The 27,401-nt window shown below is 39.8% G+C and overlaps 1 protein-coding gene across 2 annotated transcripts in view; it reads right to left on the bottom strand.

Annotated features, from left to right (window-relative positions):
- Window positions 1-27,401, bottom strand: part of SEH1H (Transducin/WD40 repeat-like superfamily protein) — a 346,770-nt gene that overhangs the window by 218,017 nt on the left and 101,352 nt on the right. For both annotated transcript variants that reach the window (XM_089395337.1, XM_089395336.1), the window contains exon 2: window positions 8,110-8,221. In XM_089395337.1, coding sequence (XP_089251463.1) covers window positions 8,110-8,221 — 112 coding nt within the window. The remainder of the gene's footprint in view (window positions 1-8,109; window positions 8,222-27,401) is intronic.

The following is a 27,401-nucleotide window of genomic DNA, read 5'->3' as shown; positions in this document are numbered from 1 at the left end:
AGAGCTTCTCACTTGGGCATTCATTCATACTTGCATATCGAAATCACTTGACTATTTGCTCAAGTTGCTTAGCCGAGCCAACTAGTTGTTTCGCCACGAATCTCTCAAGCGGGAGATTCAACCTTACCTTCGGGGGATTATAAGTGCCACCCTAGGAAGGCATTTTCAGAGCACCTTGAGGAGTATCGGGGAAGATTCATAGCCAGCACACTCAGCCACAAACTAGCGGTGCGTATTTCTAGGCCAGCGTAGAGGGGAACACACAGTGTGATCAGGGCTTCGTTGGGCCAGCACTTCACCGGAGGTACTTGGAGAGTTGAAGGATAACAGGAGACCAGCCTTCGGGAGGAGTTTTGGAGCAAGTGAATGCAGCAATTGGGCAGTTCAAAACTCAGCGTTGAAGGACTACGCAGAGGGCCAGACTGGGCATCACATGGGCCTTGAGGGTGAGAGCCATAGCACCAGGATTACATCAGGGAAGGGAGGAAATTGATAAGGGATCACATCTCGGTGATTTGGGGCAGTTTGGAGAGCTTTCCCAACATCATTTAGACAGGCCGAGTTTGCCAGCTAGAGCAGAAGGACATGCTTCTTGGAGGTCGAATTTCAGGAGACTGAACTAGGCCAAACTCTTCCTGGGTTTTGGTTGGTTATTGCTGAGGATCAGGGAGCTGAAGTTTCATAATTTTCTTAGCACAGGAAGCAGTGATTCCAGCACTTCCTTTCTAGCAAACAGTCCAGTTTCTGGGCAACATAGATCAGTTCTAGAGCAACAGTTGGGCAGCCCTCAAATCATCATTTGCTCACTTGGGTTTTGTCACGCTTGTCCATGGACACAAGCCCAAGTGCACCATTCCATTCATTGTTGTATTTTCCCATGATGATTTAATAAAATGGCTCAAAAGTTCTCTATTCCCAGCGTTTTCATGGGTGTATGGTGATTGTTTCTCATTTCTTATTGTTAATTTGTCTGCTTGCTTTGCTTATCACTAAATTTCCTAATTAGGAACATTACAACCTTGTCAAAAGGAAAATCCGCATACTCTGTGGAACTTGGAGACAACAAAAGCTATCCAGTGAAAGGCATTGGATAATCATCCGTAAGGCTCGAATATGGAAGCAACATCCACCTCAACAACATTATGTTTGTTCCAGGTTTGCACAAAAATCCACTTTCTATTTCAAGCTTAGAAGATAAAGGAGATAGAGTAGCCTTCATTGATGGTAAAGTAGTTGTATGGGCAAAAGGCTCAAGCATAGAACAAGCAAAAGCGAATGGCATCTGAGAAGGAAGGATCTACAAATTAATATCTCATGTAAACCATGCCCTAGTCCACACTGAGATTAGTCCATGTCAACTTTGGCACCAAAGGTTTGGTCATTTACATTTCAAGATACTTCCAACTCTAAATTCCATAGTTGATGGAATACCAAATCTAAAGGAGGATCATGAAGGCGTTTGCAAAGGATGTGCATTGGGCTAAAATACCAAGAGACCATTTGGAAGCAGTGCTTCACGGTCAAAAAAAAATATTGGATCTCATTCACTCTGATGTGTGTGGCCCTATGACTCCAAAATCACTTCGAGGACATCTTTATTATGTCACATTCATAGATGATCACTCAAGAAAGACCTGGGTTTACTTAACGAAAACCAAGGATGAAGTATTTACTAAATTTCAAGAATTCAAAGCCGAAGTGGAGAACCTTATAGAAAGAATAATCAAGATACTAAGATCTAATAATGGAGGAGAATATACATCCAGAGATATTATAGCATTTTGTAAGGAATCTGGGATTAAGAGGGAGTTGATAGTTTGATACAATCCCGAACAAAATGGAGTTGCAGAAAAAAAAAAAGAACATATCCATTGAAGAAAGTGTAAAAGCAATGTTACACGATCAAGATCTACCTAAGTTTATGTGGGGTGAGACAACAGTCTACATACAAAATCGATGTCCTCACAGATCTCTAGACAACAAGACTTTGGAAGAAGTGTTCACTAGGAAGAAGCCACCTGTCAATCATCTCCGAAACTTTAGATGTCCTGTGTATATTCATATACCAAAGGACAAAAGAAAGTTGGATCCTTCCGGTGTGAAAGGTATATTTGTTGCGTATAGTAACTCATCGAAAGCCTATAGAATCTATATGAAAGATGGACATCACATTGAAGTTAGTCGTGATGTCATATTTGATGAGAGTATTCAAGAAACCAAAAGAACTTTCTATAGATTCTGATGACGAAGAAATTCCTATATTTGAGGAAGAAGTTGACAAGGAAGGAGAAGGATTTCACCATGAGGAAGAAGGACCTAGTGAACCTGTTCAACCCGCAGTCATTCAAGAAACAAGGAGAAGAACTAACTGGTTGAAGTCTACACTACTTGAAGCAAAAGGTCATGGGGCAGTGCAAGGATCATTTAGAGAAAGTAAAAGACCCAAGAGATATTCTGGGTATATTGCATACATGACTAAATTAATAGAAGTAGAACCATCCACGTTGTAGAACATCGAGAATGGAAAGATGCCATGAATGAAGAATATCAATCTATAATGAAGAATGGAGTCTGGGATATCGTACCTAGGCCTGAAGACAAATCTGTAGTTACTTCCAAATGGATCTATAAGATCAAGCATGCAGCTGATGGAAGTATAGATAAGTATAAAGCAAGATTTGTGGCAAGAGGGTTCTCTCAACTTAAAGGCATCGACTATGAAGAAACATTTGCTCCAACAACAAAATATACAACGATTCGATCATTATTCTCTTTGGTAGCATCGATGGGACGGAACATCCACCAAATGGATGTCAAGACTGTGTTTCTGAATGGCACTATAGAAGAAGAAGTCTACATAGAACAACCCTTGGTATTCAAAATCAAAGATAGGAAGGCATATGTTTGCAAATTAAAGAAAGCATTATATGGCCTCAAGCAAGCACCGAGGGCATGGTATGCTAGGATGGATGCATACCTACAGAGATTAGGCTTCACGAAAAGTTTTGCTGACTCAAACCTCTATATTAAGGTTGTAAACAATGAACCTGTAATTATTCTTCTGTATGTAGATGATCTTCTCTTGACAAGTGTAGAAGGTTGAACAGAAGAATGTAAGAAACAATTGGCCGTAGAATTTGACATGAAGGATTTTGCGTTGATGCATTACTATCTAGGACTAAAAGTTTGGCGGGAACCTAATGAAATCTATTTAGGTCAAGGAAAGTATGTGATCGAGATACTGAAGAAGTTCGACATGATGGACTGTAAAACTATGACCACTCCAATGATCACAAACTTGAAAAGACTGAGTTCTGAATCAAGCCCTGTGGATCCTTCCAGATATAGACAATTGATTAGCTCATTGATGTACTTGGTGAATACTCAACCGGACATATGTTTTGCAGTACATGTACTTAGTCAATTCCAAGTGGAGCTGAAGCATGATCATTGGATAGCAGAAAAACATATTCTGAGATATCTGCGAGGAACCATCAACTACTGCATGAAATATGATAGAAGGAATGATGTTGAATTGACTATTTATACAGATTCTCACTAGGGAGGCAGTGAACAAGATGGAAGAAGCACTACAAAAGGATGTTTTAGTCTAGGATCCTCTATGGTCTCATGGATGAGTAGAAAGCAAGACATCGTTGCTTTCAGTAGTGTTGAAGTTGAATATGTTGCAGCATGCAAAGTTAGCAAGGAAGCAATTTGGTTAAGGAAGCTACTATCTGACTTATTTGAAGGATCGATGAACCCTACAGTGATACATTGTCATAACAACATTTTTATTTGTTTGTCTGAGGACCCAGTGTTTCATGGGAAGACAAAACATATCAACAAGTATCACTATATACAAGAGCTAGTACAAAATGGTGTGGTACAACTATGGTTTATCTCCACTGATGAGCAAGTAGCTGACATATTGACAAAATCACTTCCAAACAAGAAGCTTGTATACATAAGGGACAAGCTTGGTTTGGTGGATTTTTCCTCCCTAATTGGGAGGGACAGATAGACACAACATTCTTGTCTGCACTTGGGAAGAAAGAATGGAGGATTGGGTAACCATCTAGCATTCGATACTCTTTGAGAATGTGGTAGGGAATTCAAGATAAGAGTAGTCGTGGACAGATATTCTTTGAGGATTAGCTACCCAAGATAAGAATAGTCCAGTGGGAGGTCATACTCTGTGAACACCCGAGTTGGATATGTACCTTGGAGAGACAATGATGATGGTGTCTATACATCATTGGTCGCGCCAGCATTGTGCTCTAGTCTTGTGAAGAGATAGAGTTGTTAGTCAAGGCCCTGCTATGTGACAATGTTCGTTATTATGATGTTAGACAGATGGGTTACCAATCTAACTCTTCTTATGAGATCTCTTCGGATTGAGAATGACCATGTACCTCTTATGGGAGTGTTGAAAAATGTGTAACTAGGTTCAATCTTCATTAGTATGAAATGTATTCTTGTATATATAAAATGAAAAAGAAATTATTATTAAAATTGGAGCATGGGTTTCATGCTCAAGTTCTTTTATTTTATACGTCAAGCACCCATTGAGTGCTTCTAGGGTTTGTCCTGGGTATAAGAGTCATTGTCATATATGAAAGACCTTATGGGCACATTGTAAATTGTAAAAGAAAAATTATTTTCCCTTGAAAGTGTCAAAATACCTCCAAAATCAAGTCGGCCTAAGGAGTTGTCAAGTCGGCCTACATGAAGAGCCACGTCCACCCTTGAAGGAGCCTATATATAATAGGAACTCATCCTCCATTTGAATCATTCATTCACTCAGCTCTTATGTGAAGAAGGCAAAAGAAGAAAGTCGAAGAAGGAAGTGCGAAGAAGAGAAGGACGATGAAGTCGAAGTGTATGGGTCCCTCTCCATTCTTCTGGAAGTGCGAAGTTAGGGTTTTTACGTTGGGCTAGTCTGAGGTTCGATTTTGGAAGAAAAGGAGAAGGAAGGCAAGCGAAGGTCTCTTAGGGCATCTTGCTAGCCCTAGGACTCAAGTCAAGGCAAAAAATATCAAGGGGAAGGCAGTTAGAGGTGTTGAATTGGGGTAGCATCGAATGTGCTCTAGCCATGAAAATTGGTGGAGAGGCTAAAGCACATGAGATATCCAAGACCCAGAAATGGTTTGGGTAGATTCTACCCGGTTTGGGAGATATTAAAATAATTAATATTTTTAATGGAGTTCCTAAGTCTAAACTTAGGAAAAATAAAATATTAATGGGTATTAATATAAAACTGGGTTAGAAGGTTCCAAAAGACATGGATCAAGCCAAATCTAATCTTAGTCGTTGATTAGATATGTAATCTCGGTCATTGAAGGACCAACAGGAAAAGTACAAGAGGAGGCTTGAGGGTCAATTGGAGAATACACCAGAGTGATCAGTCATTCGATTTTCTAGAGCGGGTTTGCTAAAAAAAGTCAAATCAGTGATCAATTTGCAGCAAGGGACAGTGAGTACTGGACAGAGAGGCAGAGATAGTGTCGAGAGACCAGCACAGAGGCAGAGAAGCAGACGCGGAAGCCAAAGCAGGCCACGCAGAGACTAGTTGAGACGGCGCAGAGGCCAGAGCGCCTGCGTCATCCACGCAGAGGGCAGCAGGAGTGACGCAAAAGGTCGTAGAGGCTGCGCAGTGCCTCAGAGGGCTGACACAGAGGGTTTTGAGGCTGACACAAAGGCCAGGAGGGCTGACACAGTGCTTCATTTGTGCTGGAGAGGGTTTCGTGGGGTAGATTTTCTGAATATCTACTTCTGAATAAAGGTATTACTGCCTATTATTTTTCTTTGTCGAGTGAACCAGTTTGGCACCCAGTTGTACTCAAGGATATACTGCATAATAAATAACCATCAGAATCGCTGCACTAATTTTCCCAAGTTGGGTTTTTTTCCAGGGACGAGTTGTCCAAAAATAACATTGTCACTTGTGTGTTTGCTATTTCTTTCAGTTGTTGATCTATAGATGGTTGAGACTCTATTGTGTTTATTTCGATGTTTATATGTTTAAATAAACTTGTTTGTAATTAACAAGTAGAAGAAATAAACCAGAAGAATACTGATAAAATTTCAAACGGTTAGACTTAGAAATTTCAACAAGAGGGAGATCGAAGTCTCCTAGAGAAGCAACAACAATCGCAGCAACTGTTGGGGACCAGAATTTTGGATCTACTGGGAGGTTGAAGATATTTCAACAAGAGGCCGAGGAAGACTTGATCTTGGAGGGTATTTGTCTGAGTCTAGGTCATGGTATTCGTCAATTGAAAGATTTGAAAGATAGGAAGAGATTTTACGGGTTTTCTCCTCAAGAGGAGGGGTTTTGGCCCTGGAAAAAGCAGCCTATATACTGTGTCATTGTTCTTACTGTTTTGGTAGTTGTTTGATGTATTTCGCATTGGAATAAGAAATATCAAATCTAATAAGTAAAAAGGTAACACAAACAGTTATCAAGTTAAGAGAATTAACATCTACATTGCCCTATTGAATTCTCAACAAGAACATCTATCTTAGGTGACCTTAGCCTAAATTGGGACTCCTCCCATCAGTGAAAATTCGTAAAGAGCAGGGGGTTTTGGCTATGGTGACAGTGGGCCACTACCCCGTTGTTGTCTCTTGATCTAGTTTATACCTTGTAGGGTTTCCCTCTCCAAGGCCTACTAGATTTTGCAGCAACATTTTTAGCATCATTGTTGGTGACGAAGCAAGTCTACCTTCATGTAATTTGAAAGTTTAGCTTCATTCCCATACAACAATATATATCCTTGTTTGGCAACTCCACTAGAAGAACGAAGCCCTTGTTCTTCATTGAACTTCAAAATTCAATGCTTGTAGATTGAAGCAAGCATCTCTCAAGGCATCTTGAATTCATCTTGGCGACTCCCCTTTCGGTTATTATGCAAAGCTCAAGGAAATGGCTCCTTGGGATCCGCATGAGGTTGACATTGTGAGTTCCTCCATACAAAAGAGGAGAAGTGGGATGTTAGCCATCATTTTGACAATGATCTGATATATGATACTAGATATTGTTGTAACAGTCCCCATGTTGAGTCCACTAGACAAATCCTTTCCCTTCTACATATTTGACAATAACAATGAGGGCATACTTTAGTTTTCTTCCTATATGTGAATATGTCCATGTGTTTGCATATAGTTAATCTAGGCATATATTTCTATTATCTTTATTTGCTATCTTTCTGTCATTTTTCACTATTTTACATCCAACAGATTATCTAATAATTGAAAACTTAAATTTTATCTATGTATGGTGCAAGTTGGAACATCATAGTCCATGGGTGGATAAGCGCTCCAAGATACCAAGCAAGGTTATCATGTGCATGTGGCTATGGAATGGGGTGTAATCACCTACAAGCTATCTCCTACAGTGAAATGAGTTATGACCATGTGGTGCTGACCTTTGGATAACAGTTTCTAACTGGAGGTCCAAGTCAGCCAACTTCTGTAATGGTGCAGGAATTTGGTTACACAAATAATTGACATCTTATCAATCACATTCTTTTAGGTGTTTGACTAGATTATCTAATAACTGAAAACTTAAATGCTATCTAAGTATGGTGCAAGCTGGAACATCACAGTCCATGGGTGGATAAGGGCTCCAAGATACCAAGCAAGGTTATCATGTGCTTGTGGCTATGTATGTGGTGGAGTCAACTACAAGCTATCTCCAACAGTGAAATGAGTAATGACCATGTGGTGCTGACCTTTGGATAACAATTTCTAACTGGAGGTCCAAGTCAGCCATACAACTTTTCTAATGGTGCAGGAATTTGGTTACAAAAACAATTGACATCTTAATAATCACATTCCTTTAGTTGTTTGAGTAGATATGCATAACATGAAAACCATTATAATTGATTATTTCTCTGTTATGTGATTAACCACGTTGCAGACAAAGCCATAACAGAATCCTACAAAATGAAAATATAGTAAATGGGTAAGGAAATGTATTTTGTGAAAAACTATTTACAATATACTGCTGTATGAAACAAACCAATTGCATAATACGTTGCATGTGGATTCCACGACATGCTCCTAAATTAGACAACTGACATTACAATAATTACTGAACCAAACCTGCTTCCACTTCCTCCCAGAGTGAAATAGTCCCATCCATACTACAAGAAGCAATGACGTCTCCATACTCAGGAGGAGCCCATACTATCTTTACCACGCTAACAGTGTGAGCCTGAAAAAAAAAATCATTATAACTCCACTGGCATCAATACAAATTCCACGACTTATTGTCATTTTATTATTTGTCCTTTTACTAATCTAGGTTCATGTCTTTTGTTTTTCCTTTTCAGGAGATGCCTTGAGCACTTCCACATTCACATTGTTGAGTGACATATTGCTGTGCCCCATTGACGTAATATGATCATTTGCAGACAATAGTATAATTCATTTTTTTCTTTTCAAAGGACAACTCTGCCACATTGTACAAATTGAATCAGCATTTCTCAACTTGGCACATGATTCTTTCAATGTAAAATTTTGGCTCTTAGACTCTTTGTTGATGGACTGGTTGCGTAAATAAAGAAAAGAACAAACAACCATCAGCATGTTGATTTTTGCGCTGAGAAGCGCTCTACAGCCCGGTCTATGAGGGAGATGTTGTCACGTAACGTTATATTAAAAAAACTTGAAAAATATATATCGGCTAATATTGAATATGTATATGAGGTAGATGTTGTATGTAACGTTACATCAAACAAATTAAAAAAATATATGTAGGCTAATATTGAATATGTCAGCTCAATTAAATTTTTAATAATTAATAACAAGAAAAACACATATATACAATCACAAACACAAATATACAAATTGTTTCATTCAGTTTAATAACAAAGTATATTACATATTAGATTCCATTCTCAAGTGCATGGATAACAAAGTGTATTTGATTCTATCAAGTGAGTGATTCTGTTAATACCCAGGTAAACCACATTTACATTTTAGGTTTTAGGTAAAGAATAGTTACTGTTGAGTTTACGGTTGTTTGGCTTTATATGTTTCTCACCCTTTCTGTTTACTTTTAAAAATCTATTTACTTTTAATTTATATGCACACTGTGAGTTTAGTCCAACATGATGAATAGTAATTGAGATTAAATTCTATTTCAGAGACGTGTTTTCATTTTGTTATACACACATGTAGGGAAAACCTTCTTCTTAGCCTCTGGATCAAGGGTGCAACTGTATTTCAATTTCTATTAGACTACGCTTTAAAATGAAAGCAGAGTGATTATGATGACTAAGAAACTTCACGTTAAGTTAATTTTTTTCGAAATGTGTATTACCTTTTGTGAGGGAATTCTATTCCACAAACTGTTATAATTGTATAATCAATGAAATTTCAGCTATTTCAATTTCTATTAAACTATGCTTTAAAACGAAAGCAGGAGTGATTATGATGACTAAGAAACTTGATGTGGAGTTAATTTTTTCTGAACTGTTTATTACCTTTTGTGAGGGAATTCTATTCTAGACATTGATATAATTGTATAATCAATGAAATTCCAGCATTGAGAAACACACGTACAATGTCTATACAATTGTACAATTTCGTATAGAATTATTATCTTTTTAAATAATATGGTGCATATACCACTGGTATTCCAGGATCCGGATAAGCAATATAGTTGGAGCTAATATTTTAGTTTTGTATCTGTGAGAGGAAATTGCCCTACTGACAGTGAATGCAGCTCAATGCAGTGGCACTGCAAGCACAACCATGACTTCTGCCCTTCTGATTCTAATACCCAAAGTAAGATTGTTAAATGCTTTTTCTCTTTTACCCACAATTTTATTTTACCCATAAATTCTTTTACTGTGTATGCCACCTTAAGTTTGTTTTGAGGAAGAATTTATCTTCTTAAATAGTATGGTGTACAAAATTTTTATTTTATGGGGAAGAATTTATCTTTTTAAATGTATAGGAAATAGGTTATATATTGTTATCAGCATCCTGCATACATATCGACACGTCTCCCAAAGATATCTATTGTCAAGGGTCTCTTTCTTTTTCAGACTTCATCAGAGTCTACATATCCTTCATGGAGATATCCTAGTCGGGTCTCTTGGTCTTTGGATGTTGATTGCCCTTTTCCATGGTTGCATATCCCATGACCTCTTCCTTCATTTCTTCACACATTTCATTCCCAGGAATTTCCAATCAGAATTCCTTCAATTGTTGTCAACCACCTCATATTACATATGAAGACATATTATGTTGATTTCATCTAGTGAATGTGTGTCAAATTATGGTATGTTCTATGCTTAGAGCAGTTTACTTCTTTTCTTTAATATTATCCACAGATTAACAATCACATGTGCATAAAGTAAAGTGCAGATAGAACATTAAACAATCAACAGAAAACAAGCCAAGACAAGAGACACAAGATGTGGCGGCTAGCCAAGGACAAACCCCAATATGGGGAAACCCTTTGATCAAATCTTCTTTTATCTTCAATAGTTCAGCAGAGAGAAATAGTACAAAATCTGATTTCTGAAATTTTATATCAGCAGCAGCAAACCCTAGATCAACAAAGTCAAACTTAGTCAAATGAGTGAAAATTGACCTCCAATATGCTTGGTCATTTTCCAGTCAACTTGCCCTTGAACAGCCTGAAGAAGCAGCCCTAGAACAGCCCCAAAAGTTCAGTCAAAGTGCAGATTTCTGAAGTTGACTGCAGCCCTAAACTAGGGCAGTCAATATCGGTCAAATCACCTCGATTTTTGTGCCAAAAATTGCGGCCTGCCTAGGAGAGGCAACCACACCTAATCCGCACTCCTTGGAGGGTCAACGCTGGTCAAAGATGCTTGTTGTCTTGTTTCTGCGTCCTTTTTGCCCTAGGATGACTTCCTTTTCATCCACACGTTGAGAGAGAGAGACTCTTTCTACGCAGGAGAGATAGAGAGATGTGTGTGAGAATGAAGTGTCCAAATGAGCAAAAGAGCTCCTTGTATTTATATGCAAAACGTTGAGGTTGAACAGACATCACTATTGGGCTTCTGAGCCTGCATAAGTTGTTGGCCGACTTTGATAATTTTTCCATAATCAAAATAAATTCATATCTCCATAAATACTTATCGGAATCGGATGATCTTTAGATCAATCTTACACCTCTCGATGGGAGGAATCTAGGAAAAATATCAGTAATCACAAATAAGGTGATCCACATGGAGTTTGACCCTAGTTGCCAATTTTAACAATGTGTGACCCATGCATCCCTGCATCCCTTTGAAAGAGAATATCCTTCCTTTCGATTATGCTCTTAAGATAAAGCATTGATCCATGTTACCTGCAACCATATGACATGACTTTACAATATCAAATACAAGAATACATACCTCATTTTTCTTTATATCATCCAGACTTCCTTCAACAGCTTCCTTGATTGAAAAGAGCTTCAATCCCTTGATCTGCTTCACTTCTTACCATCATCCCATGAATTCCACAAGTTTGGAATTCTTGATGAAACACTTGCTTCCCCTCTTGATCGTGAACCTTTCGATTAAGATTCCATCAAAGAATCTTGAGAATCTAGAGTATCCCCATCCAGCAGATGTTTCCTTTTGACAAATGTATCATGAGCCTTGTGCGGGATGACTTTTCCTTTCTTTTCCATAAGTACCACCTATGTGAGGTTTCCAATAGCTATATCCTTCCATGGGTGACTGCCATGGATTTCAATTTCAACCATCTTTCATGCTTCTCTATGATGTTGTTACGAGCTCTTTCTTTCAATGCGTTTATGATGCTATGATGCCTCCCATCATTTTTTATAATGAATCATAATAGCCATATCTTACAACAGAAGACTCGGGAACAATGAAAATAACTTAGGTGAGGAAGACTATCTCAGTCATAGTAGAGATCTCTTACTTACTCTTTCTTGGACTTCTTCTTTTCAGCTTCCTCCACTTATTCGGTGATATGGGCGTCTTCTCTTCCTCTTTCGTTATTGTCCTTCTTGATCTCAGGACAATCTCTTTTGTATTGCCCATATGCTTGACACCCATAGCATTGAATCTTAGCCATGTCCCTTTTCTTTTTCTAACAACTAGACTTTCCAAATTTTCCTTTTCTTCTTGTCATTGTAGCATAAGCTTGATTTTGCTCACCTACTCCTACATCAAATTTGGCCTTTAGTCTAGACTCTAGATTCTTCAATCTTGCATAGTGACCATAGATCCTAGAATGGAGTAGCTTCTTTCTTCCCATAAATAATTGGAAGTAAAATTGCCCCACTCCTCCGATAGTGCATTTAGTACAACTGTAGTCATTTCTCTATCAGACATGACTTCTCCTAGATCTTGAAGTTGATCCCTGATTTCAGATATCCTCATAAAGTATGAGGCTATTCCATCTTCCCTTGACATCTTCAGCTTGTAGAGTTCTTGCCTTAATGAGATGACTTCTCCAGCAGTGCTTACAAAATACAACTCTACCAGTTTGTCATAGATTTCTTTTGAAGTTTCGAGTTTAGATACATATGGGATGAGGGGATCCTTGATGGATTCTATGAGAATCCTTTGAGCCCTAACTTCCCCTTTCATATACTTTGCAAGAGCTTGAGCATCTTCCTTTCCTGGTTTAGTGATAGATCCTTTGACATGTTCCATAACCTCATTTTCAATGAGATTCAGATCTGTCCTTTTCTTCCATGCAAGATAGTTTGAAACCCCAACCAATTTGTTACTTTCCTTGCAAAAATACATTTTGACAGATTCAAGTGTGGAAATAAATATACTTACTTGATAGAATGCTCCTTCTCCTTATTGCTTCCTTGATGTTGATGATGATATAAAGAATAGAAAACTTCTCCTTGATGAAGATAGTTTTCTTCAATAATGATCCTTGATCCCACAGAGAGGGAGATCCCTTTGGATCCTTTGATGGTGGAGTCTTTGTTGATGAAGATCAATGATGACTTCTTGATGATGTCTTCAATGGTAAGGACCTTGCTTCAACGAGAGGGAGATCACCTTAGAATCTTGATGATAACATTCTTGGTCTTGCTTGATGTATAAGACCTTTAACTTGAATTAGGGTCTTTGAGGTCTCTTGAGATGGCTTGAGGGTTCCAAGACTTCTTTGTAGACTTCTTCTTTGATCTAGGGTTTTTTATACTTCTTTTGTAGATCTTGACTTCAAGATGATCTTCTAGATTCACTTTGATGCCTTCCTTGAGATTTGATACTTGAGTGTCCCTTGATGAGATGCCCTTCCCCGACTTTGTCACCTTAGCTCTGAAACAATGTTGAGAAATATAGGGCATCGAGATTAAATGATTTCTCTTCTATCGATAACTGCTTGTGAATTCCTTTTACTTTTTAGATTAAGATCTTCTTTTACTTATGTTATTATAGTGTTATCATTCATCAAACAACTACCAAAGCACAAACCATAATGGGACAAGAGACACAGAATATAGGCTATCAACCAGGGCCAAAACCTCTCTCTCTTGAGAGGAAAACCCAAACGAATTCTTCTTCTTATAGAAACGTAATTCAGCTCAAAATGGACTTACTTCAGGATCTATATCTCTTTCTTGTTGATTTGGGGTAGCATCAAATGTGCTCTAGCCATGAAATTTGGTGGAGAGGTTGGGGCACATGAGATCTCCAATACCCAGAAAGGGTTTGTGCAGATTCTAAACAGTTTGAGAGATATTAAAATAATTAATATTTTTAATGGAGTCCCTAAGTCTAAACTTAGGGAAATTAAAATATTAATGTGAATTAATATAAAACTGTGTTAGAATGGTCCAAAAGACATGGATAAAGCCAGATCTAATCTTAGCCGTTGATTAGGGACTTAATCTCAGTCGTTGATATGTCAACAAGAAAAGTATAAGAGGAGGCTTGAGCATTGCTTGGAGAGTACCCCAGATGATCAATCATTCTATTCTCTAGAGCGGGGTTTGCTAAGAGAGATAGAATCAGTGATCGGAGTCGCAGTTGAGGGGCAGTGAGTACAGATAGACAGAGAGGCAGAGACAGTGCCGGGAGATCAGCACAAGAACGAGAGAGAGTGACGCAATAGCAGCCAGGGCTCATGCAGGGCCATGCAGAGGTAGCCAGGAGTTGCGCAGTGCTTCAGAGAGACCAGCGTTGCTAATGCAGAGGGCCAAAACGCTGATGCAGGGCCTCTTGAGGCTGACGCAGACCCATTCAGGGTGATGCAGGGCCAGCGTTGGGCAAAGAGAGGCTGACGCAGGGCCAGCACTGGGCAGAGAGAGGCTGACGCAGTCCAGAAAGGCTGACGCTGGGGTTTCTGGGGCATATTGGAGATGAGGAGCTGCCGGAAGATTTATCCGGGTTTCAGCTAGGACATTTGTCTCAAACTGAGAGGTATTACTACCAAGGGCATTCTCTATTGGGTAAGTCGGATTTGGCACCCAGATTGTACTTTGAAATTGCTTAATAGGAAAACCCTCAGATAGTTGCACCGGTTTTCCCGCATTGCGTTTTTCTGAGGACATTGGTCCAAAAGTAACGATGTCATTTTGTGTGCTTGTTTCAGTTTCCTTCAATTGATGATCTCTAATATGTTGAGCATGCACTAGTGTTTATTTTCAGTATTTACCAGTGTTGATAATATTGGTATCGGCAAAATATCGGCGAGGGTCCAGAAAACATCTTATCGGCAATATTGGCGAAAATATCGGCAAGCATAAAAAATAATTTTTTCAAATTTTTAAACATAGCCAATATTTTCAAAATATTGCAATATTTTGCCGATATTTGCCGATATTTTGAAAATATCGCGATATTTTCAAAACAGAAAATATCATCATATATTCTCCGCGATATATCTTTTTGCTGAAAATATCGCAATATTTTCGAATATCGCCAATATATCACCAATATTATCAACAGTGGTATTTACATTGTAAATAACTTGTTAAGTAACGAAACAAGTAGGTAGGAATAAATCAGTAAAGTGCATGGAGGGTTTCTAACTGGTAGACTTAGAAACTTCAACATGGTATCAGAGAGTGGTTGCAGATCACAGGAGAACTGAGGACATCAGCCAAGCAAAGCAATAGCAGCAAAAAACAACTGTCCCGAGAGACAGAAGTTGTTTCTAGCAGAGCAGCAACAAGGGAAGGGTGGCGCAGTGCCTGCGTCAGCAAGGGTGAGCCAGGAAGAGGCAACGCAGGGGCTAAGGGAGGCAAAGGGAGACGCACACAGAAGCTAGGAGGGCTTGACGCAGTTGGCTGAGGAGGCTGGGTTGCTAGTGCCGGGATTGCGCAGAGCCTAGGAGCTCTCACCTTTAGGTTGCTGGGGTTTAGGAGGCTGTGGGAAAGTTGCAGAGTGGAGCTGGTGAGGTATTGTAGTCAAAACAGTACCTGACAAGGCAAGGCTAAGAGGAGGGAGTTGCTACCGAGGGTTTCTAGTCGAGAAATCCTGATCAGTGGTGCAGTTGCATAGACGATCAAAGTAGGGGGCATCTCGACAACGGCAAAAGGATTTCCAAGAGGGAAATCGAGACTCAGAGGTAGTCACATCGAGAACTTCCAAGAGGGAAGTAGAAGAGCATCATGGCACTATAGAGAAAGGGACCAAGACAGACTAGACAAGGCATCAAACTTCGCAGCCTGGAAGGCCAGAATCTTATCCGTCCTTGACAGAAATCGTGTCAAGCACTTCGCCTTGAAGACGATAGCTATCCCAGTCGAACAAGCTGAGAACGACAACTACGAGGAGGCAATGGTGAGGGCCAAGAGAATCACTTGGCGGGGTCAAGGACCATGTAGTAGTTAGTACCACACATTACCGAGAAGGAAACGGCAAATGAGATGTGGGAGGCCCTAAAGAAATTGTACCAGCATACTTCTGTGCAGAGAAGGATGTTACTAGAAAATCCGCTGAGGTCATATCAGATGAAGAAGGGAGAATCGATTGACAACTTCCTCGGAGGACTGAATAAGATCCGAGATCAGTTGACTTCCATAGAAGCCACGCCGGATCAGGAATTGATGGTGAGGACAGCCCTGAATGCAGTCTCAGAAGACTGGGAGGTATTTGTCCAAAATATATTGGGCAGAGGAACACTTCCACCTTGGGATGAGATGTGGGCGGCTCTTCGCCAAGAAGAGATCAGACGATAGACAAAGGCGGGAAGCAGCAGTAAGGGGATCAGAGTCAAAAAGGAAGAGGAGGAAGATGTTGCCCTAGCATCTGAGGGAAAGCTTAAAAGCAGAAGAAGAAGGATCTCTCCAAGATCAAGTGCTTCCACTGTGGAGCGCTGGGTCATTATGCGACCCAGTGTCCAAGGAAGAAGAGTAAGGGAGAGTCTTAAGAGACTAAGGCAACGCCAGCAAGGGCAGAGAAGGAAGTGGAGACGGACGATGACTGTACCATGAGTGCACACGCACCACTTGAGCGGAAGTGGGGAGACATTGAGCTGTAGTCAAGCGGACTATAGGCAATGAGGGGCAGGCTCCTCGAGGTACCCAGCCTCTTGGATTAGACCTTACTACGGGAGCCCCGAAGAGTAGCAGGACTGGAGGATATGGGTAGAGATGAATGCGGATGGAGCAGTGGAGGAGTCCCGAGACAGCGCGAGGCTAACAAGCTGCAACAGTGCGAGAGGCACGGGAATGTTGCACCAGTGCAAGATGGCACAGAGAGGTGTGCAAAGGTGCGAGATGCAAAGAGTTGTTGCAGCAACGCAAAGGTCAGAGAGGGAGCACTTGCCAGTGACAAAGGGAGCTTCAGCATCAGCGGGTGTCTCTAGCCCAACAGACAGGTCAGAGTTGGGAGATCAGTTACTTACTTCTCAGTAACTGAGTTGCAGTGCAGCAGTGGGCAGCACAATGCAGCATGATGAGAGGAGATGCAGTGCAGATGCAGTAGTGGCAGTGGCAGAGCCATGGGTAGCAACACAGATGCAGAGGGAGTTGCAGTACAGATGCAGCAGTGGCAATGGCAGAGCCATGGGTAGCAATACAAGATGCGGCAGTGGAGAGGATGATGGGCAGCAGGCCTAACATCAGCACAGGGACCGATGTCGGATGATCAGGATGTCAATGAGGAGTATTACTAGAGCACACTCCTCGCTAAGAGGGAGTGTTGATTTGGGGTAGCATCAGATGTGCTCTAGCCATGAAATTTGGTGGAGAGGTTGGGGCACATGAGATCTCCAATACCCAGAAAGGGTTTGAGCAGATTCTAAACAGTTTGGGAGATATTAAAATAATTAATATTTTTAATGGAGTCCCTACGTATAAACTTGGGGAAATTAAAATATTAATGTGAATTAATATAAAACTATGTTAGAATGGTCCAAAAGACATGGATCAAGCCAGATCTAATCTTAGCCGTTGATTAGGGACTTAATCTTGGTCGTTGATATGTCAACGAGAAAAGTATAAGAGGAGGCTTGAGGGTCACTTGGAGAGTGCACCAGATGATCAATCATTCTATTCTCTAGAGCAGGGTTTGCTAAGAGAGATAAAATCAGTGATCAAAGTTTCCGCTGAAGGGAAGTGAGTACAGAGAGACAGAGAGGCAGAGATAGTGTCGGGAGATCAGCGCAGGAGCCAGAGAGAGTTACACAGTAGCAGCCACGGCTCACGCAAGGCCACGTAGAGGCAACCAGGAGTTGCGCAGTGCTTCAAAGAGGGCAGCGTTGCTGACGCAAAGGGCCAGAAAGCTGACGCAGGGCCTCCTGAGGCTGACGCAGACCCATTCAGGGTGACGTAGGGCCAGCACTAGGCATAGAGAGGCTGACGCAGTCCAAAAAGGCTAATGTTGGGGTTTCTGGGGCAGATTGGAGCTGAGGAGCTGTCGGAAGGTTTATCCAGGGTTTCAGCCGGGACATTTGTCTCAGACTGACAGGTACTACTACCAAGGGCATTCTCTGTTGGGTAAGCCAGATTTGGCACCCAGATTGTACTCTGAAATTGCTTAATACGAAAACCCTCAGATTGTTGCACCAGTTTTCCCACATTGGGTTTTTCTAGGGACATTGATCCAAAAATAACGGTGTCATCTTGTGTGCTTGTTTCAGTTTCCTTCAGTTGATGATCTGTAATATGTTGAGCATGCACTAGTGTTTATTTTTAGTGTTTACATAGTAAATAGCTTGTTAAGTAACGGAACATGTAGGTAGGAATAAATCAGTAAAGTGCATGGAGGGTTTATAACTGGTAGACTTAGAAACTTCAACATTTCTGTCCAGGCAAGGGAGAAGAGATCATAAAAATCGATCCGACGAAACATTCAATCAACAACCCAATAGGGAGTTCGATCATCTCAACAAGATTGACTAATTTCGGATAGGAAAGGTCCACTTTCCAAATCTCCATCAAATTTCATTACCATAGTAGCTGATATATTCATAACCCAATGGGTCTTACTTCTCCTCCGTTTTTCCACTTCATTGACGAACATCAAGACCATGACCTAGACCCTTAACAAAATGAGCTCTCCAAGACCAAGTCACAAAATCCTTCTTTGTTGCTTCTCCTTATTGCACAAGTCAACATAAAACTTCTTCCTTCACTATACTTCTTGGCTACACTGAAACTTCAGCCTCTTTTCCACATATCTGCAGTTCGTACTACTGCAATTTCACACGTGTAAGGAGTAGGAACAAGTCTGGAATCCTTAATATTTTGCGACTTATCTTGAGGATTTAGAGTAGCAAGATCTTGAGGATAGCTATAGAGCTGATTTGGAGACCTTTAGATAACCTTCTCTTAGACTGCTATGACACCATTGCAGAAACCCTAGATTTTCAGCCACACGTGTGAGGTTACTAGCCCAAAGACAGTGCCAAATACTTCGATTTTTCCTTCCTTCTTAATGTTGGTTATATGGTTGTCTTCCTTCTTCTTACTCGCACTTCTTGCTACTTCAGATTGACCGAAATTGTGTCTCCAAATGAAGGTCGAGCTGCCTATTTATAGTAGTCAGTGCATCCAAAATAAGTCGACTTGATCATGTGCCTGGGCCGACATGCCTTTCTGGAAACATCTTAGGGCCGACTTCAAGGTGACTTTGTGACAAGGTCTTGGAGGGTTTATGACACAAATAAATTTCCTTTTACAATGTGTAACATGCCCACATGGGTCTTACATCTTTGACATTGACTCTATAGATTTTTATGACTTGATGACAAAACCTAAACATTCACAATGGGAACCTTAACTAAAATAAAATTCCTTGATCATGAAACCCATGATTCAAGTACTACAAAAATAATTTTATTTTCTTCCTTTTCATCAATTACATAAAATCACAATTTACACATGTCCTTATGAAGATCAAACCTAGTTACACTTTTCAATAGGCTTGTTATTGAGTCTACAAGTCAAATGAGTCATTGTCATGTATGAAAGACACTTTTGGGCATGTTACATATTGAAAGGAAAAAATTATTTGAGTCAAAATAGAGTCAAAACACCCTTCAAAACCTTGTCATCAAGTCGGCTTACATAGTGGGCAAGTCGGCCTAAAGGAAGCAATTTGTACCCCTCAAAAGCCTATAAATAAGAGGGAACTTGACCTCATTAGTACACTCAATCAAGCAAGTTTGATCTCCTCAAGACAAAAGTTGGAAAAGAACGAAAAAGGAGAAGAAATGCAAGATCGAAGTTTTGGGCCTCTCTCTCTCTCTCGTGTTAGGGGTTCTACTGTTGTTGGGCAAGTCGAAGCATTGTTGGGCAAGTCGAAGTGTTGTTTGGCAAGTCGAAGTGTCGCTGGGAAACTGAAGTTTGTTGGGCAAGTCGAAGTGCTAGGAAGAAACTGTTGGGTTGAGGTTCCAGAAGAATTTGTTGGGCAGGTCGAAGTTGCAGAGGAATTTGCTGGGCAGGTCGAAGTTCCAAAAGAATCTCCTAGACAGGTCGAAGTTGCAGAAGGTTGCAGAAGAATTTGTTGGGCAGGTCAAAGTTCCGGATGAATCTGTTGAGCAGGTCGAAGTTGTAGAAGAATCTATTGCGAGGTCAAAATTGCAAAAGTTGTTGGAAGGAAAGCTCATTAAGGAAGAAAGGTTTGACTTGGTCTTGGAGGGTCTTGGTGAAGGGCCATAGGTCTTGGAATTCGTCAATTGAAGATTCTATAAGGAGAGGAATTATTGCCGGTTTTCCTCTCAGTCGGGGAAGTTTTGGCCCTGGTTGATCGCCTATATCTTGTGTCCTTTGTAATATTGTTCTTTATGGTTTCGTAGTTGTTTGATGAAGAAAATACTAATAATAATCAAGTGAAAGAAGAAGCTAATCAAGTTAAGTAAAAATACATCACAAGCAGTTATCAAAGTAAGAGAAATCACCTAATCTAGTTGCCCCTAGATTTCTCAACATGGTATCAGAGCTAAGGTGACAAGACAAGGAAAGGCAACTTAAAGAAGGACACTCAAGGGCCGAAGCACTAGAAGATCATCAAGAGTATCAATCATCAAGAAGGACCTCTCATCTCAAAGACATAACAAGGACAAGGATTACATCATCATCTTGAAGAAGGAAGTTACTAAAGAAGACCTCAAAAACCCTCGACCGTTCAAAGAAGGATTCTACACTTGAAGACATTCTTGGGAACCTCGCTCAACCATCACCTCGAGAAAAAGGAGACCTCAAAGACCTTACCTCTACTCAAGAAAAGAAGGACTACAAAGCCTCTACATCAAAGAAAGGCTAGGAGTAAGGCATTGTCATCATCATCAAGGAATCAAGGTGATCTCCCTCTCCTTGAAGGATCACTTTTGAAGGAAGACATCTTCTATCATCATCAAATCAAGAAGGAATCAAGTTGAAGATATTGTCATCTTCACTTGACAAGTAAGCACCTTTATATTTATGACTGAATCTGATATCAAAATGACTTCATTTTGCAAGGAAAGCAACAAATTGGTTGGGCCATCAAAACTTTCTTCAATGGAAGAAGAGGACAGATTTGATCCTCATAGAAAATGAAGGTGTGGAGAATGTTAAGGGCTCAATCACTAAACCTCCAAAGGAAGAAGCTCAAGCTCTAGCAAATTATATGAAAGGGGAAGTAAGGGCTCAAAGGATTCTCATAGAATCCATCAAGGATCCCCTCATACCTTATGTGTCAAAATTAGAGACATCAACAGAAATATACGAAAAGAATTGTTCTCTGTAAATACTGCAAGAGAAGTGATATCATTAAGACAAGAACTCTACAAGGTGAAGATATCAAAGGAAGAAGGGATAGCCTCATACTTTATGAGGGTGTCAGAAATAAGAGACCAACTACAAGAGTTCGGAGAAATAATGTCCAACAAGAAATGACCACCATAGTGCTCAAATGGGGCAACTTTACATCAAGCATCTATGGAAAGAAGGAAGTTACCCCATTCGGTGAACTTTGGTCATTGTGTAAAATTGAAAAAAAAGCGCTGAAGGCAAAAAGAGATGTAGGATCAAACGAGCAAGCACAAGCATTTGTTGCCAAGGCTAAGAAGAAAGGAAAGTTTGGGAAGTTTCGTCCTCAAAAAAAGAAGAAGAATATGTCAAAGATCCAATGTTATGGTTGTCAAGAATATGGGCACTACAAGAGAGATTGTCCAAAATTCAAGAAGGACAACAAAAGGAAAGAAAGAAATGAGGCTCATATCACTGAAGAAATGGAAGAACCTAATGAGAAGAAATCCAGAGGGATAGATATTCACTATTAGGGTTTCCCCAGTAAATAGCAAGGAGAAGTGGGAGGTGAAAAGAACTCCACCATGGCAGCCAAGATGAAAAGCGTTATGACAAGAAGCATCTTAGTAGAAGATGGCATCATACTAGAAGCATATTGTTGAAGCAAGAGCTCATGATATCATAGCAAAAATCTACATGGATGCAACAGTCATCATATAAAGGAAGTAGCTCTTGGTAACCTCATTGAAAGCATGTGTAGTGCATATGGTTGAAAGAAAGTCATCTAGCATGATAGAAGGAATTCATCATACATCATCATCATGAGAAAGGAGCTTCTACTAAATGAGGATAATCTAGATCCTCTGTTGGAATCTTCATTAGAAGGTTCACCTCTCTTGGAGGAAGCAAGTGTCTCACTGAGAATTCCACCTTGTATGGGATTCATTGTTTAGAAGGATGATGGTATGGTGACAAAGGAATGTAGCATGTCGAGATGGTTGAAGTACTCTCAATCAAGGAAAGGAAGTTGTTGAAGGAAGCCTAGATGACCAAAAGAAGGAAAGAGGTATGTATGCATGTATTTAATTGAGTCATGTCATCATATGGTTGCATGGGTAAATGCTCTATCTCATGAGCATGATCAAAGAAAAGGGATCTCCTCCTTTGGAAAGATGCATGAAGGCATGGTTCACATATTGACTAGATGAAATCAACATAATATGTCCTCATATTCCATATGAGGTGGTTAACAAAGATGAAGGAACTATGGATGGAAGTTCCTAGGGATCAATATGTGAAGAAAAAAAGAAGAGATCGTAAAAGATGCAACTATGGTCACATAGAAAAGGATATCAACATCTGATGACTACAAGAATTGGCCATGACATCTCCATAAAGAAGGCATGAAGACCCTGATAAGGTCTATAAAGAAAGGAGACCCTTCACATTAAAAGTCTTGGAGATGTGCTAATGAATGTGCAGGATGTTGATATTGCAAGCAAGTTGTCATGATGAAAGGTCATCACAAAAGGTAACTTTGACTTGATGTTCATTTTTTTTTTTTTGAGCAACATCTGGATGATTTGATACAGGGCTACTGGAAGAGAATTGTAGATGTCATCTACAACTAACCACTCATGTGGTTGGATGGCAGATCTTAAAGGAAACATGATGTGGAAGAGGTAGTTGTATGAAGAAGGGCTAGATGTGGATTAGAAGATCACTTTGCAATGAAGAGAAGGATGACATGACTCGTGAAGGAAAGTGATGGATGGTCGGTGCCCTACAAAGAAGTCCCAAAAGATGAAGGCTCCATAATGTTGAAAATGAAATTCATGACATCGAAAGAAGGAGCCCCACAAGCAGATTCAAGCTCACACTGGTAGCTCGGTAAAGATAGTATGGGCTCCTCCTGAGTATGGAGACGTCATTGCTTCTTGTAGTATGGATGGGACTATTTCACTCTGGGAGGAAGTAGAAGCAGGTTTGGTTCAATAATTATTGTAATGTTAGTTGTCTAATTTAGGAACATATCTTGGAATCCACGTGCAACGTATTGTGCAATTGGTTTGTTTCATACAACAGTATATTGTAAATAAATTTTCACAAAATACATTTCCTTACCCATTTACTATATTTTCATTTTGTAGGATTTTGTTATGGCTTTATATGCACCGTGGTTAATCACATAACAGAGAAATAACTAATTATAATGGTTGTCATGTTATGCATATCTACTCAAACGACTAAAGGAATGTGATTACTAAGATGTGATTCGTGACATCAAAAGGAGTCCTTTTATAGGAATGGGTATATCCTCCCTAATTGAGAAGGAGAAGTAGACGCATCATTCTTGTCTTCACTTTGGGAAGAAAAAATGGAGGATTGGGTAAGAATTTGGCATCTGATACTCTTTGAGGATGAGGTAAGGCATCCAAGATAAGAGTAGTCGAAGAGGACCGATATTCTTTGAGGATAGGGAATCCAAGATAAGAATATTCCTAGAAGGACATACTCTGTGAACACCCGGGTGGGGTATGTACCTTGAGAGACAATGATGATGGTGTCTATAAGTCATTGGTCTCGCCAACATTATGCTCTGATCTTGCGAAGAGATAGAGTTGTTAGTTAAGGCCTTACTATGTGACAATGTTGGATGATGTGATGCTAAATAGATGGGTTACCAATCCGACTCTTCTTATGAGAATTCTTCAGATTGAGAATGTCCAAGTACCTTGTATAGATTATGAATACCTCCCTAGTTAAGAGGGAGTGTTGAAATATGTAACCAGGTTCGGTCTTCATATGACATACGTAATAATGATTTTATGTATTTTATGTAATGAGAAAAATAAATTTATTATTATTATTCTTGAGGCATGGGTTTCATGATCAAAGGAAATTTATTTTTAGGTCAAGCACCCATTGAGTGCTTCTAGGGCTTGTCATTGAGTCTACAAGTCAAATGAGTCATTGTCATGTATGAAAGACTCTTTTGGGCATGTTACATATTGAAAAGAAAATTTTATTTTAGTCAAGATAGAGTCAAAAGGCCCTCCAAGACCTTGTCATCAAGTCAGCCTACACAAGTGGACAAGTAGACCTAAAGGAAGCAATTTGTGCCCCTCAAAAGCCTATAAATAAGAAGAAACTCGACCTCATTAGTACACTCACTCAAGCAAGTTTGATCTCCTCAAGACAAAAGCTGGAAAAGAACGAAAAAGGAGAAGAAAAGCAAGATCGAAGTTTTGGGCCTCTCTCTCTCTCTCTCTTGTGTTAGGGTTTCTACTATTGTTGGGCAAGTCGAAGTATTATTGGGCAAGTTGAAATGATGTTGTGAAGTCGAAGTGTTGTTGGGCAAGTCGAAGCACTAGGAAGAAACTATTGGGTCGAAATTCCAGAAGAATTTGTCGGGCAGGTCGCAGTTGCAGAAGAATTTGCTGGGCAGGTCGAAGTTCCAAAAGAATCTGTTGGACAGGTCGAAGTTCCAAAAGAATCTGTTGGGCAGGTCAAAGTTCCAAAAGAGTCTAATGGGTGGGTCGAAGTTGTAGAAGAATTTGTTGTGAGGTTGAAATTGTAGAAGTTGCTGGAAGGAAAGCTCATTAAGGAAGAAAGGTTTAACTTGGTCTTGGAGGGTCTTGGTCAAGGGTCATAGGTCTTGGAATTCATCAATTGAAGATTCTATAAGAAGAGAATAATTCTTGCAGGTTTTCCTCTCAGTTGGAGAGGTTTTGGCCCTAGTTGATCGCCTATATCTTGTGTCCTTTGTCTTATTGTTCTTTATGGTTTGGTAGTTGTTTGATGAAGAAAATACTAATAATAATCAAGTGAAAGAAGAAGCTAATCAAGTTAAGTAAAAATACATCACAAGCAGTTATCAAAGTAAGAGAAATCACCTAATCTAGTTGCCCCTAGATTTCTCAACAGTGTTAAAGTAGGAATTTGTGCATTTCATTATAGATTTTTTACTTAGAATTTTTGGGTATTTTGTACTAACAATTGTGGATCCAAAGTAATTTTGGGCATCTATCACTTTGTTTTGTTTGTTGGTTCTTTGCATGTACGTAAAAGTACAAGGGGAAATGTTGTTGAATTTTCACTAAATTTGATCATCCAAAGCACCTAAAGGAGACCCACAATCATCTACTTTGTAAAGCAATATTAAAACCACTTCTCCCTTTATTCACAAGGGATACCATTCAAAACAACAATTATTGTAATATTGAGGGAACTAGGAGAGTCTCTTACGCATCCCATTCCCCCCCTACCTAGCGAGGGGCCTCTTGTGTTTTGTGTCTCATTTTCATGGCATGTTTTATTTGCACTTAAAATTAAGCTTGCATCGCAAAACATTAGAGTAGATTAATTTTATTTTACTGGATTAGATTTCAATTTTGCTTTAGATTAGATTTCATTTTTGCAAAAGTAACGAACCCCTTCAAGTCTTGATATGCTCTCTGTCATTGCGAGCTTACCTTGATCCTCTAGCATAACCAAAGAAGACTTGTTGGTGACAGTTTAATTCGGTAAAACCACTTTTACCATTTATAGTAAGATTGGGGGAAAGAAAAGGTTGACTTACGAAATCAAAGGTATGGACTAGTTTCCCCCAACTTACGAAATCAAAAGCAATCAAAGGCAACTTTGACCACAGCTTTTGCTCTGCAATTTCGTCCAGCAACTTCTTCCTGCAACTTCGACCTTACGGTTGTTGCAAAAACCTTAATCTAGCAATGAAACAGTTGTTCAAGGGACCTTCCTTTGAGCAAGACAATATCTTCCAAGGTCAACGAAGTCAAAACAAGATACTCACTCTTCCAGTGACTTGTTCTTGCAACTTGATCTTCCTACAATTCGGACCTGCAATTTTGGCTTCTTTTGTAGCTGCAAAAACCCTCATTCTTCACACGTGTAAGAGAGATAAAGCCCACAAACAAGTTTTTCCCTGACTTCTTGCCTTCTAGACCTTCGCTCCTTCTTCCTTGCCTCTTCTAGCCTTAGATCGAACTTTTCTTGAGAGATCGAACTTGTTGATTGAGTCAGTGCCAAATGAGGTTGAATCTACCACTTTATATAGCCTTTCCACAAGGTCGAATCCCCTCCTTTAGGACGACTTGAAGCTTCCAGGTCCAACTTGAACTTTGGAGGTTTCCAAGACTTTCTAGACTCAAAATAAATTATTTTACAAGATATATTTTGCCCGGAAGGGTCTTATAAATATGATGTTGACTCTCTTGACTCATGACAATGTATCCTATGACCTAACAAACCCTAAAATCATGAAGAACATGCTTTTACCTAGAAGACTATCAATAAAGGGCATGTAACCCATGCTTTAAAATAATAACTTTCTTCTTTTCTTCTTTTGTTTGTTACATAAGATACATATTGAAATGAGTACAACAACAATTAAGAAGACTGAAAGTAGTTATATTTCCAACAAAGTGTGAGATTGCCCCATGGAGAAACGAATATACTACTGCCAAGGAAGTGCATACAGACTCTATAAAGCACAACCATGTAAGCAAGACATAGGTGCATGTAAAACCATGGGTTTGACAACCTACATATCAAAAGGTGGCTCCCATAAACCATGCATCCCAGTAGATCCATCTCAAGGCCTCCAATCCTATCCAAGACGAAGGGAATTAAGAGTGGAGACTAAAGGGACCAAGCATGGCCAACCATCAAATCTCCTAGGACACCATATACATAACCATCCACATGGCCTATAGGGATTTAGGACTTTGCACCCCCTTTTCAATCTTATAGTGTTTTTGCCTTTAAAAATTTTAGGGCACCTCATGTGCAGTAACAAGTCCATATAAGGCCTTCTTAAGTCTTAACACATGGGACTCCTTCACATTTACCTCAAAGCCCCTAGGCTACTCTATGTCCACCTCTTCCTGAATTATCACATTAACGAAAGTTGTCTTCACATGCATCTAATATATGCTCCATCCCATAAATAAAACCAACGACATAACAACTATAATAGAAGTGTACCTGGCAATTAGAGAAAATGTCTCCTCGTAGTTGACTCCCTCTCTAAGAGAACTCTCTCACCATAAACTTCGCTTTGAACTTCTCAATGCCACCATTTGCAGCGTGCTTAAACTTGTGGAGCCCCTTGAAACTCACAAATAATTTCCCCTCCAATTCTGGCATTATGTCCCAATCATCTTTCTTCATGATGGAGGTGTACTGCTCTACCATGGCATCCCACCAAACCTACATGTTTGTTGCCTCC

Source organism: Pinus tabuliformis, chromosome 1_2, assembly GCF_031772625.1.
Source record: "Pinus tabuliformis cultivar Carrire ecotype Pingquan chromosome 1_2, CPIR1, whole genome shotgun sequence".
NCBI lineage: Eukaryota > Viridiplantae > Streptophyta > Pinopsida > Pinales > Pinaceae > Pinus > Pinus tabuliformis.
This window is presented reverse-complemented; position numbering and strand designations above follow the sequence as displayed.